The sequence below is a fragment of the Squalius cephalus genome (genome assembly GCF_949319135.1).
Source record: "Squalius cephalus genome assembly, chromosome: 5".
NCBI lineage: Eukaryota > Metazoa > Chordata > Actinopteri > Cypriniformes > Leuciscidae > Squalius > Squalius cephalus.
This window is the reverse complement of record NC_137126.1, coordinates 29,441,910-29,459,404: the sequence shown is the minus strand read 5'-3', so window position 1 is coordinate 29,459,404 and position 17,495 is coordinate 29,441,910. Positions and strand designations below refer to the sequence as shown.

At 39.1% G+C, this 17,495-nt stretch overlaps 2 protein-coding genes across 2 annotated transcripts; one reads left to right on the top strand and one right to left on the bottom strand.

The window, feature by feature from the left end:
* The first annotated feature begins 1,864 nt into the window (after positions 1–1,864).
* On the top strand, positions 1,865–5,288 carry LOC307158350 (uncharacterized protein). The gene is made up of 4 exons (XM_079870838.1): positions 1,865–2,358; positions 2,441–2,650; positions 2,752–3,740; positions 3,826–5,288. The coding sequence occupies exons 1-4, from the start codon at positions 1,899–1,901 to the stop codon at positions 4,897–4,899; spliced, it is 2,733 nt and encodes a 910-aa protein (XP_079726964.1). The 5' UTR covers positions 1,865–1,898; the 3' UTR covers positions 4,900–5,288.
* Positions 5,289–8,060: 2,772 nt separating this feature from the next.
* ptcd2 (pentatricopeptide repeat domain 2) lies at positions 8,061–14,295 on the bottom strand. The gene is made up of 11 exons (XM_079870845.1): positions 14,220–14,295; positions 13,924–14,071; positions 13,382–13,474; positions 12,825–12,954; positions 11,656–11,773; positions 11,486–11,564; positions 11,092–11,183; positions 10,496–10,609; positions 10,192–10,266; positions 10,013–10,126; positions 8,061–8,883 (listed from the first exon to the last, which is right to left on the bottom strand). The coding sequence occupies exons 2-11, from the start codon at positions 14,027–14,029 to the stop codon at positions 8,659–8,661; spliced, it is 1,146 nt and encodes a 381-aa protein (XP_079726971.1). The 5' UTR covers positions 14,030–14,071; positions 14,220–14,295; the 3' UTR covers positions 8,061–8,658.
* Between the last annotated feature and the right edge of the window lie 3,200 nt (positions 14,296–17,495).

Here is a 17,495-nt window from a genome sequence, read left to right as displayed (position 1 = left end):
TTTTAGACTCATTCAACCACTGCTACAAATGCAGCTGCCCATGTGTGTGAGGCTCCAGTGCTAGCAGGTGGTCCTCCTCAAACCATCTCTCCACCACAGCCTCCAAGTGCAGAATCATTTTTTCTTGCTCCTCCATTACCGCCTCCAAAACAACGGCATCGGCCAGTGGAGGGGCAGAGTTTAGGAGTGAATGTGGTAAAACATTGCACTTGTTACTATGTTTGGTTAGTATTTTTTTGTCTTTATTTGACCTGTCCTTTTCTGTGTCTACAGAGCGCATTCCAGCCTGAGCACTCTGCTGCAGTTCCTCTCCTGTGGCCTAAAACCATGCCCCAGGAGGATCACCAATGGGTCTCCACAGGATTGTTCAGAGTTGGTGCTCGTGGGAATTTGGAGCTCCAGGACCATCTCCAGTTGTGGTATTTCCCTCCACAGCCATCCCTTATTTACCACCAGGCACCAACATCAGCCAGATTTTTTGCCCATCCCTTACTGCTGTGGATGCCGTATAGGCTGTGGAAAGTCAGGCTGCTGTGTGCGGACCAAGCCTGTAAAAGCCCTCTGACTAGTGGAGGTCTTCACAGGCGGGTGCGTCAGGTCCTTGACATTGACCGCTTTTACAACCTGGTCACAGAGACTCTGATTTGCTCCAAGTGCCGCCGCAGCTACCTGTCTTGGAATAGGGAAATACTTGAGCAGCTGGACGTGGCCCACCGTTCTGAGTTTAGGGTCATTCTTACCCGCCGGTATGTTGCATTATTGTGTGATTTTTGTCAGTTGCTTATCCATGTATATATAATTTATTTCTTATTACAGATATGCCTGTGACATCAGGGTGATACGCCTCCTACGGGAACGTGGTCTGGGGAATGGCCCTGTCCGACTGATTGGCCAGTTGAAAGAGAACCACAGTGAAGAGTGGCTGAAAAGGGTTGCGCGGTATACCAGCGAGTGTGCTTCTTTTATCAGCAAAAGTTGCCTGATGCCGCCAACATTTGAAGAGCCTCCCCAACCTGTGGCAATTCCCAGCTATAAGTGGCTTTCAGTGGTGTACAGCCAAGACATCCTGTTCAGGCTGGAGGATATCAAGGCTAGTATCACCTCCACTTATGGATCCATCTTAAAACTGGATTCCACCAGAAAGGTACATCTTTAATTATTATTGTATTGAGGTTATGCAGATTCTATTTCTATTTAAATCTAAATAGAAATGGAACCTCAAATGAATGAACAACTTAATAACATAAGATGGAATGTCAAATTGAGGGACAATTCAAAGATTAAAACAAGAATAACATTGCAGAGATAGCCACTCAATTTTTTTTATGACATTACACGCATAAGCTCTATATTCATGCAATAGAACCATTGAAGGAGTTGCTACTGTTGGTTTAATATATATGTTTGTTTTAGATCACCAAAAAGCTCTCAGGACCGGCAAAAGGCACTGCACAGTGGCTGACATCCGTTGGTAACGAGATGGGTCAAGTGCTCATCAGTGTCTTGACTGCTGGTGAGGGACCAGGTTTGGATCTTATGGCAGCTGGCTTGGTAGACAGGTATGTTACCTGTAATACATTTTCAGTTACATGTAATTTAACTTGTCCTTAGTTTAGAATTTACTATTTACAATTTTCATTTGTAATTTACTGTTGTTTGATGATGAAATTCTTTAATTATTTTTGATAATTATTTCTCGCAGGTATAAAGCTGCAGGTGTAGACCCTCCTGTTGCTCTCTATGTGGACTGTGGCTGCTGCAAGGATGTGGGTGAGACCAAGCTGAAGGCCAGATTTGGTGGATGGCCTAACTTGATTGTTCGCCTCGACATCTGGCACTTTATGCGACGCCTGGCTGTGGGATGCACCACTGATGCACACCAGCTCTACCCCACTTTCATGGCTCGCATGTCAGCATGTATTTTTGAGTGGGATGCTGCTGATGTCAACAAGCTGAGAGAGGCAAAAAGAGCACAGCTAAAAGAGCAAGGCCTGATGGCTCTGACGGAGAAGCAGCTAGATCGGCACATAACAAAAGAAGAGTTAGAGCTGCACTGCAGGAGGAGGACTCGTGGAGAAGAGCAAACCATCCGGCTGTTGGATCAGCTCATCAGTGAGCTCATCAGTGACAAGGGTAAGGATGCCCTTGGTGTTCCTCTTCTGGACCCCATCAGAATGCAGCACATCTGGCGTGTTCAGAAGAGACATGTTAAGTGTATTCAGGACCCACCTGGTGTGGCGCTGTACACACAGACTGGCACCATCACCAAGGGAGGAGTGCAACTGCAGACACTGCGCTGTGCCAGAGGTTCTACATCTTTGGAGTCATTCCACTGTCACTTAAACCGGTTCATTCCAGGTACGTGCAACTCAATAATGTTTATGTTTAACAGAAATACTTTACCTTATTCCTTTTTGTCATTTTTTTGTATTTACTTTAGGAAACAGTGCAAACTCGCTTAACTTCCAGATCTACCTACTAGATGGGCTACATCGCTGGAACCACAACAGGGCAGCAGCTGCTCTGGAGGCAGAGGCCTCTGGCCTGCGCACATACTCGGGCGAGCTGGTTCACAGTGTGAATAAAGATTATGAGAAGGTTTTTGGCAGGAAGCTGATTCCTTCTTTTACACCACCCGCAAAGTACACAGGTATTCATATTTAATATTGTATGTTTATGCTCATAGTTCTGTCTCTGTTTCTATGTAGTTTTTTTTTTTTTTTTTTTTCAAAATTGGTTTTGCATTTTCAGGTGAACTGATTGGAGTGCAGTACCTGTTGAGGCAGAACAATGAACCTCTACAGTGTATGGCGTCAGACTCCGAGGAGGCAAATACATTGCTGGAGCAGTTGGAAGAGCCAGTAGAGACTGATGAGGGCTTTGAAGAACTTGAACATATTGAGGTCACTCTTGCCGATTTACTTTTGGACACATCTGATATGATCTCAGTGCTACCGGCTTCTTGTGCTCCTGAGCTTTCTGGTCAGTCCGCTCCTCCTGTCCAGTCCACTCACCTGCTGGGGGTCCAACCTGCGCCCGCTCCTCCTGTCCAGTCCACTCACCTGCTGGGGGTCCCGTCTGCACCCGCTCCTCCTGTCCAGTCCACTCACCTGCTGGGGGTCCCGTCTGCACCCGCTCCTCCTGTCCAGTCCACTCACCTGCTGGGGGTCCCGTCTGCACCCGCTCCTCCTGTCCAGTCCACTCACCTGCTGGGGGTCCAACCTGCGCCCGCTCCTCCTGTCCAGTCCACTCACCTGCTGGGGGTCCCGTCTGCACCCGCTCCTCCTGTCCAGTCCACTCACCTGCTGGGGGTCCAACCTGCGCCCGCTCCTCCTGTCCAGTCCACTCACCTGCTGGGGGTCCAACCTGCGCCCGCTCCTCCTGTCCAGTCCACTCACCTGCTGGGGGTCCAACCTGCGCCCGCTCCTCCTGTCCAGTCCACTCACCTGCTGGGGGTCCCGTCTGCACCCGCTCCTCCTGTCCAGTCCACTCACCTGCTGGGGGTCCAACCTGCGCCCGCTCCTCCTGTCCAGTCCACTCACCTGCTGGGGGTCCCGTCTGCACCCGCTCCTCCTGTCCAGTCCACTCACCTGCTGGGGGTCCAACCTGCGCCCGCTCCTCCTGTCCAGTCCACTCACCTGCTGGGGGTCCCGTCTGCACCCGCTCCTCCTGTCCAGTCCACTCACCTGCTGGGGGTCCCGTCTGGGTTACCTGGACAATCTACATCTTCAGAGCAAGTTGTAAGAGAAATACCAGTATGCTTTATATTTATTGATGTTTGACCTTCTTGAAATACTTCAAATCTAATGTAATACTTCCTCCTAGGCCGTGGATGAACAGAGTTTGGCAGGAATGGATCGTGTTGATGAGCTTGCGGAATACTTGGTGGAGCTAAGAAATGAAAAAGGCCTCACTCTTACCAATCAGCAGGCCAGCACCATTGTGGGTCTTTGGCAGAACTTGGAGCAACACGATAAGGACCGGATTTCTTATGCTGCTCGACATCAGGAGAGACTGCTCACTGGTCGGTTTAGGTCTCCGAAAAAGAAGGCTGTATTTGCAGGAGTTGAAAGTACAAAAAGGTGTGTACTTGGTTCTACTGGTTCAGCTGCTCAGTGGCCAAACTGCAGCCGTCTTGTAGAAACAATATTTATCAGATTGTGCAACATTCATAATAGCCCCAAGAAAATTGGACACCAAACCCTTTCAAGATGGTCACTAATTCTAAATGATTATAAAAAGATTCGACAGCTCATTTTAATCAACGGCATTATTATGAAAGATACAACTCTGCAACTTGTTACTGTAAATCAGACCACGTTGATACAGTGGCATAACAAAAGATTCAAGGCACAAGAAGTTGCAATTCTGATGCAAGGGTTGGTACTGCCTGATGAACGCCCTGTTGCCAGTGAACCACTACTCCGAGTAAACACTAGGCCCACTCAAGTCACACCACACATGCATGAACACACTTACAACATGCCACTTGACACGGCTGGGTGGGCAAAAACCAAGCTAGTTGTCAAAGATAGAGCTGAGCTGAGAACCATACAGCCAAAACAACATACAGCTCAGCCAGCAGTTTTTTACATGCCACTCCTAGTGCCACCAACCCCTACAGCAAGTAGCATTCTGCTTCTGCCGCCACCCCAGACCACTGCACCCAGTAGAGTTTGCACACCACATTCTGAGAGCACAACTGGCCCTTGTCAAATGCAAGACACGCCACAAAAAGAAAAGCGTAAATACACTAGAACAGTCACATCCAACAGATGCACTAAATGTGGAGAGCCACGCACCACAGACACCGGCCATAGCCAGTTCAAAGGCAGAATTTACTGCCCAAACAGGGAGACCCTAACCAAAGAGCAGTGGCTGAGAATGATGAGAAAATAGTACATCATTGTATTTTATGTTGTGAAGATTTTGTTTTCATTATAGTAAACTATTTAGTTGTTTTGCAAAACTAATACCGAAATAATTGCACTATTTTTGATTTTATTTTATTTATTTATTTTTTATTCAATTTGATTGTGATTCATTGTGCTGCCCACAAAATATACACAATGTTGTATTTGTTCTAGGTTAATGTGTTGTCTATAGTTTAGTTCAGTTCTGTTTGTTTGTTTTCTTTTTACTTGTAAATAGTGATTTATTGTAAATACTATACCAAACGTGATTTGTTTGTACATATTTTGTTGAATGTTGTATATTTGTATGTATATTATAAAGTGTACATTATATGTTGTATATTTCGACGTGAAAAGAATAAAAAATATTTTTTTAAATATTTTATTGATCTGTTTTATGTTTATTGTTTTGTTAATGGCTGATAGTGACAGTGATGTGATATAGCAGGCTTAGGTGGAGTCAAATTACATAAAAGAAAAGATACATGCAGAATGCCCATATATTTATTTTTTCAATCAAGGTTACAATAATAGGTGGTAGTTTACTATTAATCATTATTAGATACTCCTGCAAATCCTGCAGTATATCAGTACACTAAATGTTCTTCCATTCTAATAATAATACTGGGTCATCAATGCAGAGTGCTTATAAAGTTAGATCATTGGGAAGTCCCTAAAAATGTGGTTCAGTACCTCCTTTTGATCAAAAGAAAAAAAAAATTGGATTAAAATGCAATGTGTTAATAATTAAATACATGGTTAATTGCCTGCAAGCTGAACTGCATTCCTTATATTGCACTAAATAAATCTTGAAATGAATAAAAAAGACAATAGACCCAGCAAGAAAACGCATGTTCTTGCTGGGGATCGAACCCGTATCTCTGTGATATTTTCTCCTCTCCTCGCGCCCCTCCCCCTCAATTCTTCCCCATCTTATACAGACAATTGTTCCCCAGCTTTGGCGGAGTCGGTAGAGCATGAGACTCTTAATCTCAGGGTCGTGGGTTCGAGCCCCACGTTGGGCGAATTATTTATTTACAGTGGCATCATTGTTCTGTGTACAACAATTAAACTACTAGACAATGCAAACAAAAACTCAATGCATGAGGGTGAGTAAATGATGACAGAATTTACTTTTTTGGTGCATTATACACTGAAGAGACTTGCAAAGTGATTTAGATGAGCAATCTTACATGAGCAGCAGTGCGATAATGGCTGTAAACCAGCTTTTGTTTGGAACTACTTCCTTCCGCTACGGATTCAAATCTGACAGTTGTGACCAATCCTCCGTTATCAATTCTAAAAATGTCAGTTTAGAAACTAGAAACTAAGAAACGTTAGTTTCATTGAAGCTTATTGTAATATGTAGATTATTAGAGAGAGAGAGGTCGACTAAATGTGTGTATTACCTGCATCTTGATGATATTCTTCAGGTTATCTTAGGTCATAATAACAAAATCAGTTTGAATGTCCGCTGAGAAAAGCGATATATTTTTCTTTGTCCTTTTAACAGTTGAGGGGATTTGCAACCTTGTTTCAGCCCCTTTCAATATAAAAGTCTTTGCTCCTGACCATAGCTCCTGTCTGACCCCTGATTGACTCGTAAAGATATTTGCTGCCATCTAAAGGTGTAATAATGTAACTTTCACTGAAGTCGAAATCACAATCACTATGGAGCGTCTCAATACCAAATACGGCATGTTATTTATAGCCTATACAATATTATTTATTAAAAAATATTATTTAAATAAACAATGTTAGCCATTCTAAAAGTAGCCTATAAGTTTGTACAATAGCACAAAAAAAAACAAAAAAACACAAGCAAACAGTTCAGTTAAAAAGTATAAAGCACCGCTAGTTATGCCGCGTTCCAGGCAACCTGTAACCCGTGTTTTTCCAACTCGTAACTGGGAGTACATCGATCTACGAGTTCACGGGTGGGAAGTCACGGGTTTGACTGCCATTCCAATGCACTTTCACGGGTATAAGGTTGGAAAAACACGGGTTACAGATGGTTACAGATTGCCTGTAACGCGGCATAACTAGCGGTGCTTTATACTTTTTAACTGAACTGTTTGCTTGTGTGTTTTTTTTTGTTTTGTTTTTTTGTGCTATTGTACCAACTTATACTTTTAGAATGGCTAACATTGTTTATTTAAATAATATTTAGAACAGAATTTCAGTTAAATATGAAGTTAGCTGCAAATTCCTGAAGGACGTACTGGTCGAGATAAAGCTGTTCACGCAGGTAAGTTACATGAGCGCTGAACGACCGTTGACGGTCTGGAGCTCACAGAAAACGTCTAAACAAGTATGCGCTATGGTTATATATAAGTTGCATATTTGATGTCTAAATAACTACATTCTCACCTAAAAAAAACTTCTTAAAACTACATTACACAATAAAAGTAGTATTTGTAAAATGATAGTGGTTTGCCACGACGCTCTCTGTGAGAAATGTTGCAAGCGGAGTGATACAATCGGTGAAACGGTTAGAGTGCCGATTCTGGAGGGAAACCGCACGGCTGGAAAAGGCTCTCAGCCAATCAGTTTCGAGAACCAGAGAGAACTGTTGTATAAAAATGAATACAAAACCTATATATTTTCATCAAAGGGAGACAGTAATATGGGACCCAGGAATAGACTTTTGTCTACTGTAGTGGACATCATACATGACACAACCTGGGTGTCCTGTAAAGAGCACATTCAGGGCTTTTCAGAGATACCAATTGTTTGGAGGTTTCACCATGAAAACTTCTCCTTGGTCTTTAAAAATGTCTGACATTTATTTAGTGATCAAATGTAGCGCATGTATGGAAATATGATAATATATTGTAATTATAATTTAAATCGGACTACTTTTCAAATTGTATTTCATAAATCAACATCTCAGGAAAACATTATGGGGTTTCAAATCAAAAAATGCCTTTCTGTTACAGAACAGGGCATTGATTTCATACATGTCCACTGTAGAGGACAACAGGACTTAAATCATTGAGGGACCATCAAAATAAAGTGAAACCCTTAGCTCTTGACTTCATGTCCATGAGAGTTGAGCAAATCTCACTTCATCACAAACCACAATTTCAGAATTTGATTGACTTAAATATAGAATTTTAAATAAATAAAAAACCTGATTATTTGCCCATTTCTGTTTTTATTTAATATCAACTGGGGAAACACATTCACATCTTATGAGCATTTTGATAAACTCAGGATCTGGACAGCCAAAGTATTCAAACCCTCAATCAATACTATCACATTAAAAATAAAATACATTTTTATCATGCATACCCTGACCACATACGAAACATCAACCGCCCATTTCTCTTCCAGCAGAACATCTTGCTTCTGTTTAGAACACATACAGCAACACTTTTTTTAATAGCATTTATCAACACTTTAAAGTGTTGTATGTTGCTGGTTAAGAGGGTTGAAAAATAAAGAGGGTCCACAGTTATCACCTGATTGCTTCTCTACTCACATTTCTTCCATTTCCCTTTAAAAAGGAATACAAAAATGCACACGATACCAAATTAGAGGAGCATCACTTCATTAAAGTGATTCAATTCCTTACTTGATTTCAACAACTCAAGGCAACAGTAACTGGCTTAAAACAGCAGGAGGTAGATGATGCCAAATACTGAGCTTGAATGGGCTGTGTCTACGGTGTGTGCAGATCAAGGATACCCCTTCACTCTCGTAATATAATATACTAAAGCTGAGAGTCTTGAACTCACTGGATTCACTCTAACAGTAGTGCAGACCGCAAAGGTTTAAAAGTCCTTCGGCTGATCTTTCTTTCCTGCTCCATTATTCCTGGAGGCCTCGCCTTTCTAGAGGGAGTGTGACACAAGATCTCATCAAGGGTCTGTTTGGTGATCTGACCGGCCTCCTCTAACCGTCTCACCACCCGCTCCACGTGTCCCTCCCACAGCCCATCAGCACTCTTCTTCCTCAATTCATTAACCTGAGAGAGCGGAAAGGAGAGAGAGAGAGACGAAAATGTGAGAGGAAACACACAAAACACGTTTTATAACCTGTTCTGGTTTTATTTATTTAAATGCTTTTAATACAAGAGGTGTTTGGCTTTTTTATAAATAGAGGATCTGGGCTCAGTTGCAACAAAGCAAAGGGTACCCTTTAGTGAAACATGGGTTGTGAGAAAAAAACAAAAAAAAACAAGGGTCAACTTATGGTACCTCAAGGTCATTAATAAGTATTTCCCCTTAATTGCTTAAGTGTTCCCTTAAGTTCTGTTATGGGTTGCGACAAAGTGCTTAGTGACCATTTCACCCTCAAAAAATGAAGGGACCAAAACACGTCCCAATGGCTGTGCCTTCCGTTATTTCCCTAACTCAAATATTGTAATACAGCTGTACAACTGTAGTAAAGGTAAATGTTTTGTTTATGGGAGATGTCGTAAGTATAGCAGCTGCTTCTCCATTGTCGTCTTTTGCCGGAAAACGATTAGTGTAAACACTTAGGTAAGGATGACTTAAGACGATTGTTGCAACGCTCTTCAAGGATTTTTTCCTCCGCAGGGATACCCTTACTTAAGGGTTTTCATGCAACCGGGCCCAGAGGTTCCATGTTTGTTTTTATATAAATTTCCTGTAAAGTTTTTGTACACTCTCGACTGAATTTGAATGTTTATCATGATCTTAAAACCATTTTTCTTATATGCTTGAATTTAGCTTTGTAGCAAATATACAATAATGTTCAAAAGTATGGGATCGGTAAGAGTCTTTTAGGTTTTTGAAAAATATCACATACTGTGAAGTAATACAATATAATCAAATTTATTTTTACTTTGAAATTAATGAATTGGACCAGAATGTGAAAAAAAAAATGCCACAAGTGCCTAGCAGTAAGGGAATCTCGTAATGTTTAAAATGCACCTCTGAACAGAATGACATGACTGTGCAGAGTTAGCACAGTTAGTTTTGATTTGTTTTACATTATTAATATTGTTGACTGCATAATTCCATTTGTTTCATAGTTTTGAATGACTTTACTTTTACTCTTAAATGAAATAGTCATGGTGAATGAGTAACAATAATAAAGAAAAAGTATTGTAGGTGTGTAGCTGATCTCACCACTTCCTGGGAGAACTCTGTTTTCTTCACAAACACTGGAGTCTTTGACACTTGGGCTGCTGTGAGGGCGGCGACTGCCTCTTTCATGGACCCTTTCATAGCCAATATGAGAACCTAAAAACAGAGCAGTTACACATATGCAAGCTCTCTTTCAAAGACTGATTTAAACACACACTTACTCTCAGGTTCTGGCATGGCCGACTGTGCGTGCTCATGATCTGCGAGTAGAATGTCTGGGCTCTCTCTATGTCATTCTACAACATACATCAATGAAAAATAAACACTTCACAAGTTGATCAAATTAGGATTTACTGTTAATATATCAAAAGATGCAACATTGTCTGTTATTCAATTACAATTTCACAACATCTGAACGCTATTTAACTACTAAAATTTGATATTAATTTGTATGGCATTACATAACATACGAGAAAGATGTATCCTTTCATTTTAAATTGGATGTTGACATTTTAATCATCTTACCTGTTTGAGAGAAAGAGCAGTTGCAAAGCAATAGGCATGTCGAGGGATGAGATTGCCTTTTGTCTGACCTTCTTCCAACAGGGTCAAACAGATATGATACGACTTTGAGGTGTTCTGCCAATTCCAAGGTACAAAAACACATGTGTACACGGTTTATAAATGACATCTATAAAAATATGTTATATACTTGCATAACTTAAAACTACAGTGAGAAACTAATGCTCAAAAAAACAAGCCACAAGACGGTTACCCATTGTACCCGTTATTGTTATTGTTCTGTGCTGAAAATACCATTTGTCTTTTCTGGGATTAAAGTAATTCATTGGTGATTCTTAGGCCCGGTTTCAAAAACAGGGCTGTGACTAAGCCAGGATTAGGCCTTAGTTCAATTAGGGCATTTAAGTATTACAGGTGTGCATCTTGAGACAAAACAATGGCACTGACATATTTTAAGATATGTCAGTGCAGGTTGCTTTCAGTTATAACTGCTCAAACGTGCATTTTAGTCTGGGTCTATCTTTAGACTTGTCTGTGAAAAACGGGGGTAGATGTTTTTAATACAAAGCATACAATACTTGCTTCTACACTGTCTTTACCAGTTTATAACAAGTAGCAAAGGCTAGTATGAAGGTGTCCTTGTTGAACGGCACTCCTTGTTTTTTCATTTCTCCCACCACCTCCAGGCCACCTGTGAGAACAGATCAGTCATCCACTGAAACCATGGCAACAACAGATAGACTTCTTTGCATTTTTGCAGATAGGAAGCTCTACCGATGAAGGATTTGTTTGTGGTGATTAATTCATTCCCTCAAAAATCTCAGATAAGCATTTGTCTCACTGGCTGTTCAAATACGAGACATTTCAGTTCTTTATTTTATCGAACACATTTTTAAGCCAACAGGAAAGGCAACCAGAGCACAATACAATTATCTGATTGATCGTGAAGTTTCATTCTTCATGAGAATAGATAGATAAGCTGAAGAAACTTACTTTCGAAGCACTGTTTAGTGAAAAGTATGTCAATGGCAATATTAAAGGATGTAGAGTCTGGAAAGAATCCTTTGAGAGCCTAAGCAAGAAAAAGAAAATGTCACTACTACGTGGTCATCCAGTAAACAGAATTGCTTTTGCACAATGTGTAGGTGTTAATTTTCACCTACTGGATCTGTCAGAGTTGTGGCTGCCAGCTCCCCTAAACCCAACTCATAACATAACCTCATGAAAAGAGGCCCAAACTTGAATTCCCCAAATGGCATGTTACGATTCTCTTTATGGTACCTGGAATGGACATAAATAAAAAGAGAACAGTGTTAAAGGGTTAGTTCACCCAAAACTTTCTGTCCCCCATTAACTGACACTTTGACATTTCAAAAAGTTAATTAAGAGATAGTAAAATTAATCCATATGATTTTGGCCGTTTATTTAAAATTTTCTGATAAATCTTCTGAACAAAGCTTAAATTTAATCTGTTCATTATATAAAGCAATCGAGTCTCTTCAGAAAATTTGGACTAAACCGCTAAATTCATATGGATTAGTTTTACGGTCTCTTTATGAACTTTTTGAAGCGTCAAAGTGGTAGTTGCATAGCTGTCAATGGAGGGACAGAAAACTCTCATATTTCATCAAAAAGATCTTCATTTGTGTTCGGAAGATGAACAGGTTTGGAACAATATGAGGGTGAGTAAATTATGACAAAATATTCATTTTTGGATGAACTAACCCAGAAAAATATTAAATATTAGAAAAAACATTAAGATAAATATGATGCTGAACGCAACTAAAACACCATAAATTTGCTTCTTGGGTAAACATACACTACCATTAAAATGTTTGGGTCAGTAAGCTTTTTATTTTATTTTTCAAATAAATCAAGACTTTTATTTAGCAAGGATACATTACATTGATCAAAAGTGACAGGAAAGACAAATAACTTCCTATTTTTTAAAGTATCCTTTCCAAAAGAAAAAAAAAGAATAATTCAAGCAGCACAACTGTTTTTTGGGGGGTTTTTTACATTGAAAATAAGCTATCTTTCTTGAGCACCAAATCAGCATGTTGGGAATGATTTCTGAATGATTATGTGACACTGAAGACTGGAGTATAACAGGAATAAATGACATTTTAATTTATATTAAAATAGAAAACAATAATTAATGATAACAACAATATTGTAGCTAATCACAGTTTTACTGTATTTGTGATCAAAGCCTTGGTGACCATTAGAGACTTCTTTCAAAAAAAGCATCTTACCATACCCAAACACAGTAGTGTAAACATCCTTGTAATATAAACCATATCTATATAAGGAATAACTGATGCAATTTTACCTGTAAATGGCATTTCTTGCCATAATAACATCTTCAGCAGACTGGCATAAATGCAGAAGCATTTTCAATTCATCCTTTAAAATTAGCTCATTTTTCTCTATTTTCTGATGTACTTTATCAAAATAATAACCTGTAAAAAAAAAAAAAAAAAAAAAAACAAGTGACATTCAGAACAAGGGAGAAAATTAAGTTTCAGTCGAGTGTTAAAGGTGCACTCAGTCACTTGTGTTTATGTTGTGCTGGCCAATACAACAGATGAGGACATGTGATGCATGAATATTGTAATAGCATTAAGCATAAACTCAGGTTTCAATGATCAATGCCATTGTAGAAATTCAATACTGATTCATTAACTCATTAATTCATTTTTTTTTTTTTTTTAAACAAATAGTAGAACTCAGATGGTCATGCAATCTCTTGTCGGCCCCCATGAGGCCACCCACTTTCATGTGTAGAACTTTTTAATGAGACAAATATGACGGAGTGCACCTTTGAACTAATGAAACACCAGAAAGTGGTACCACCAAGTTATTTAAATCAAGCCAAATGAAGCATGCCTTTTGATCCTGAGACTCGGTGGGCAACAGCAAGTTTCTTCTGCTGAAAATCCTGCAGCTTCACCACATCTTCAGACAAGAGATGACGTTTGGCTGAAAAGAGTGTTTGTAAACAAGTCAGTTTCTCACCTACTGTCTGAAAACCCAAATATTAAAATGTGTCAGTAGGACTGACATTTATTTTGACCACCTTCATCACATTTAAACCCTGATCAAAAATTTAAACCAGATAGTTTAGTTTTTAGAGGGTTTTGGGCACTTTTCACCTAGTCTGACTGGGAAACAACCCATCTTGGATGTTTTTCCAACACTAATACAACACGGATAGAAAGATTGACAAATTCTTCAATGCGGAGAGAACAGTGTTGTATTACCAATCACGTCAATAATCTCCTCTACTATGCAGTGTGTTTGTGTGTGTGTGTAAGCTCTACTAATTTACTCCTCAATGACATTCATTGGCCTTGACTTTTAGAGCCACTTTCTATGGTATGTTCTCATTGTCTAAAGACAGAGTAAATACAGCGTTATACGCATATTACCTCCATGTCGACATTTTAAACAGTCTGACTGTAGGGCTCCTGCTGCTGTTCTTCTCGCCTCGGTCAGTATAATACGAGCACAGGCGTTCAGTCCTCGCAACGCCATGTCTGCCTGAACTCACGCGCAGTCAGTCACATTGTGCAATTTCTATGCGAATAATTATTTCAGCAGGTAAAATTATTTAGATGTATTAGTTGAACAATACATATTAGAATAAAATATTTAAAGTACATCAAGAACATTATCTATAATTTGCAATACAAATAATAATAATAATAAAAACCATTGACTAAACCTGACAACACCCCCGTTGTAGGTCGAAATGGACCATTCCAATGTGGCGTTCTCCTGTTAACCCGGTATGTTTACAATGTATTATTGTTTCTCATAAAATATTTATTCAGATATTAATTCAGAAAATATTGAGATTGTGACTGTGAAGGCACTTATTTTAATAGTGGTTTAAACGCTTTGGGTTATCTGTGCTGGTAAACAACACGCTACATAACAGCTAGACCTGCAAGCATAGACTGCCTGCAAGCCATATTTTACCCCTTATATTCAAAAGTTTGAATCAGCAGATGGCGCTGTTGATCACAGACGAAACACTCTTTGGGATAATTATTATATTTAAATGAAGAAATACAGAACTATTGTTTTCGAATTAAATAAACAAAGCCAATAGCAAGTTTGGCGAAGACAAACAAATTATTAATTGACTAACAAATATAATACACTGTCTTGTGTCTTCTCTGCTAAAAACAGCATAGCAGGTCAGGTTTGAGCAGGTCTCCCTGAAAAGTTCACCAACAGAGAACAGACCAGCTTCACTAGGTTCACTAAAACTTTTCAGCATTGTTTCTAGGACTGATTTATTACTCAATTGCAAGTTAAAATGACTGACAAGTAGCCTATTTTGACTATCCCTGATTGATTATGTTTCAATGGTTGCTTTAAATGATCATTGCTAGTTGGAGGTTGTGATAAGCCATTGGTTTCCCTAGATACACTTAGTAGGCTTTCTGTCTGTAGTGATGCTGTTTTGTATTGTTAAAAAAAGAGAGAAGCTATTAGTGGAGAAAAAAAAAGCTAAACGTGTTCCTTTGCTTCCCTTGCTCATCTGTTCTAACCACACCAGCAGTAGATAATCAATTAACAGCTGGATCATTTCCCAGCTTCTTTTCTCTGCATTGAAAGGTCATTATTAAGAGAGAGAGAGAGAGAGAGAGAGAGAGAGAGAGAGAGAGAGAGAGAGAGAGAGAGAGAGAGAGAGAGAGAGAGAGAGAGAGAGAGAGAGAGAGAGAGAGTGTGTGTGTGTGTGTGTGTGTGTGTGTGTGTGTGTGTGTGTGTGTGTGTCATTCTGGTGCATATGCCACAACAGTACATTATTTGTGACAAAATGTTTGTTTGGGAATTTTTGTCAAGGCAGGTTTGATATAAATTATTGCATGTCTAGTTATTTGAGAGTGACATGGCATGCCATGTTGAGAGATGAAATACACGATTATTAGCTACAACATGCAACAAAGCAATGTAGAATAAAGAATATCTTTTGAGGATCCACATAATCATTGGTGTGTGTATAAAGCTGACAGGATGACATGACCATAAATGCAGAGTAGGTGGAGATAATTATTTTATTGGGTGATGTTTCAAAAGACTTTCAAGATGAAGGGAAAGATCTGCAAGTACACATGCTAGTGTGTAGCTAACTAGCTATACTTTAGGAACAGTTTTGTCCCCAGAAGAGAGCTAAATCTGCTGTCGAGGATATTTTATTTAGGGTCAGTATTTCGTAGTATTTTTAATTAGCTTTATATAAAAATATTGAAACCTATACTATGTACTCATTTATATTTAAAATGTGTGTGTGGTATATGTAACATGTTAAATATAGACAGTAACAGCACAAGCAATTGTATTATACTTAGACTCCTTTTGTGGTCCTGGTGGGACTCTGCTGTTCGTTTCCTTAGCAACAGCACCTCACCCCATTCAGCTGAGACTCTCATTTGCCCAATTGGAGGCTGACTCTCAAGTGTGCTGGATTATTGATGAGATCCAAGATGGAGGTGTTCACATGATGCTGTGAGCGGCATAACAAGGCTAATAAAGTAAATTCAGTGTTTTTTTCCTGCCATAGTTTGTGAACAAGTGTTCACTTATATTTCCTGCCATAGATTGTGAACAAGTGTTCACTTATATCTGAGAAATTACAATACATTCGAAACAAAGAGCTTTGCAGCTTTACCAGCATTTTTCTTGTTCCTTCTTGTGATTTTGTATGTTTTGTTTTGAACAAGACCACAGAGTGCATGATCAAATTGCAGGTTTATAGTACTTTCTTTAGCATTACCCTGTGTATCTAATTTGCTGTTTAGCAAATTTGCATAGTAAAGTTGTTGTAAACTGCTAATAGTTATAGTACCGTTTTTTACACAAATTGGTTGTGTTAATTTCTCAGAGAACCCTTCAATTAATTAAATGGTGAATAATTTATTATTTGCCTTGTTACAAAATTCATTCATTGACCATATATTTTAACTCATGATATCGTTTCTCACTCACAGTCAATCAGAACTTTTATAAAAAAAGTTGTTGTTTTTTTGTTTTGTTTTTTCATTTTTGCTCACTTTTATGTCAAAACTAAATATGTTCAACATCACTATCAGTTTTTTGTTTTATTCAAAGATATTAAAATGGATAATTTGTGATTTACACTGGCATACTACAGTACTTGAAAAATCTAAGATAATGAAATTATCCAGTTATATTACTAGTATTCAGTGCTTTAAAGTAATTTTGTTATTAAGTGACCGTTTTTATTGGTGAGGATGTTTGCGACATGATGTATGAAGTGTTTATGTGGTTTTAGTGCACTTTGGTAGAAATAATAACTGCTGTCAAGCTGCATGTTGAAAAGGTACATCAGTTTTGAGAACACAATGCACATAATCAAATTTTAAAACAAAAGAAATATTTAAAATAATTCTACTTCCTTTACTCCTTTCACATAAAAGCAAACAGAGTTAATGTAAAGTCACTTTAGGTTGCATGACTCCTCTGACCTGCATTGATCTGCTGACATCATGCTCAGTACATAAAAGTAATAGCATGCTGTGACCCAGACTTCTCACATTGAACTTCAGCCAATGTTATTTCTCTGGTACTTTTGCCGCTAGACATTTCCATTTTGATTTAACGCTATGGTTCTGTCTGGGTTTGAAAAATGCCTGCAGTGCCCAAGTCATCATTAGTTAATGTCCTCTGTGGCATAAGGGCATGGTTGACTGCCAGGGTAGTGACCAGTCTGTCTTCCCTCAATCAAATAGATGTTAATGCAAACCAGTCTTGATTCACCATAACAGCTTATTTTCAAGAGTACATTTTTCTATGTATTCTAATGTTTTATAAAAGCATGTAGGAAATTGCTCTCCTTTTATTTAAAAGAAAAGTTCAATTTAAAGTTATGCTCAGTGTTGTCTTTTTGAGGTCAAAACTTAGAATGCACAAATCACTTGCCTAAATCCTGTTCCAATTTGGGTAATTTTGGTCGGAGCCAGATCTCTAA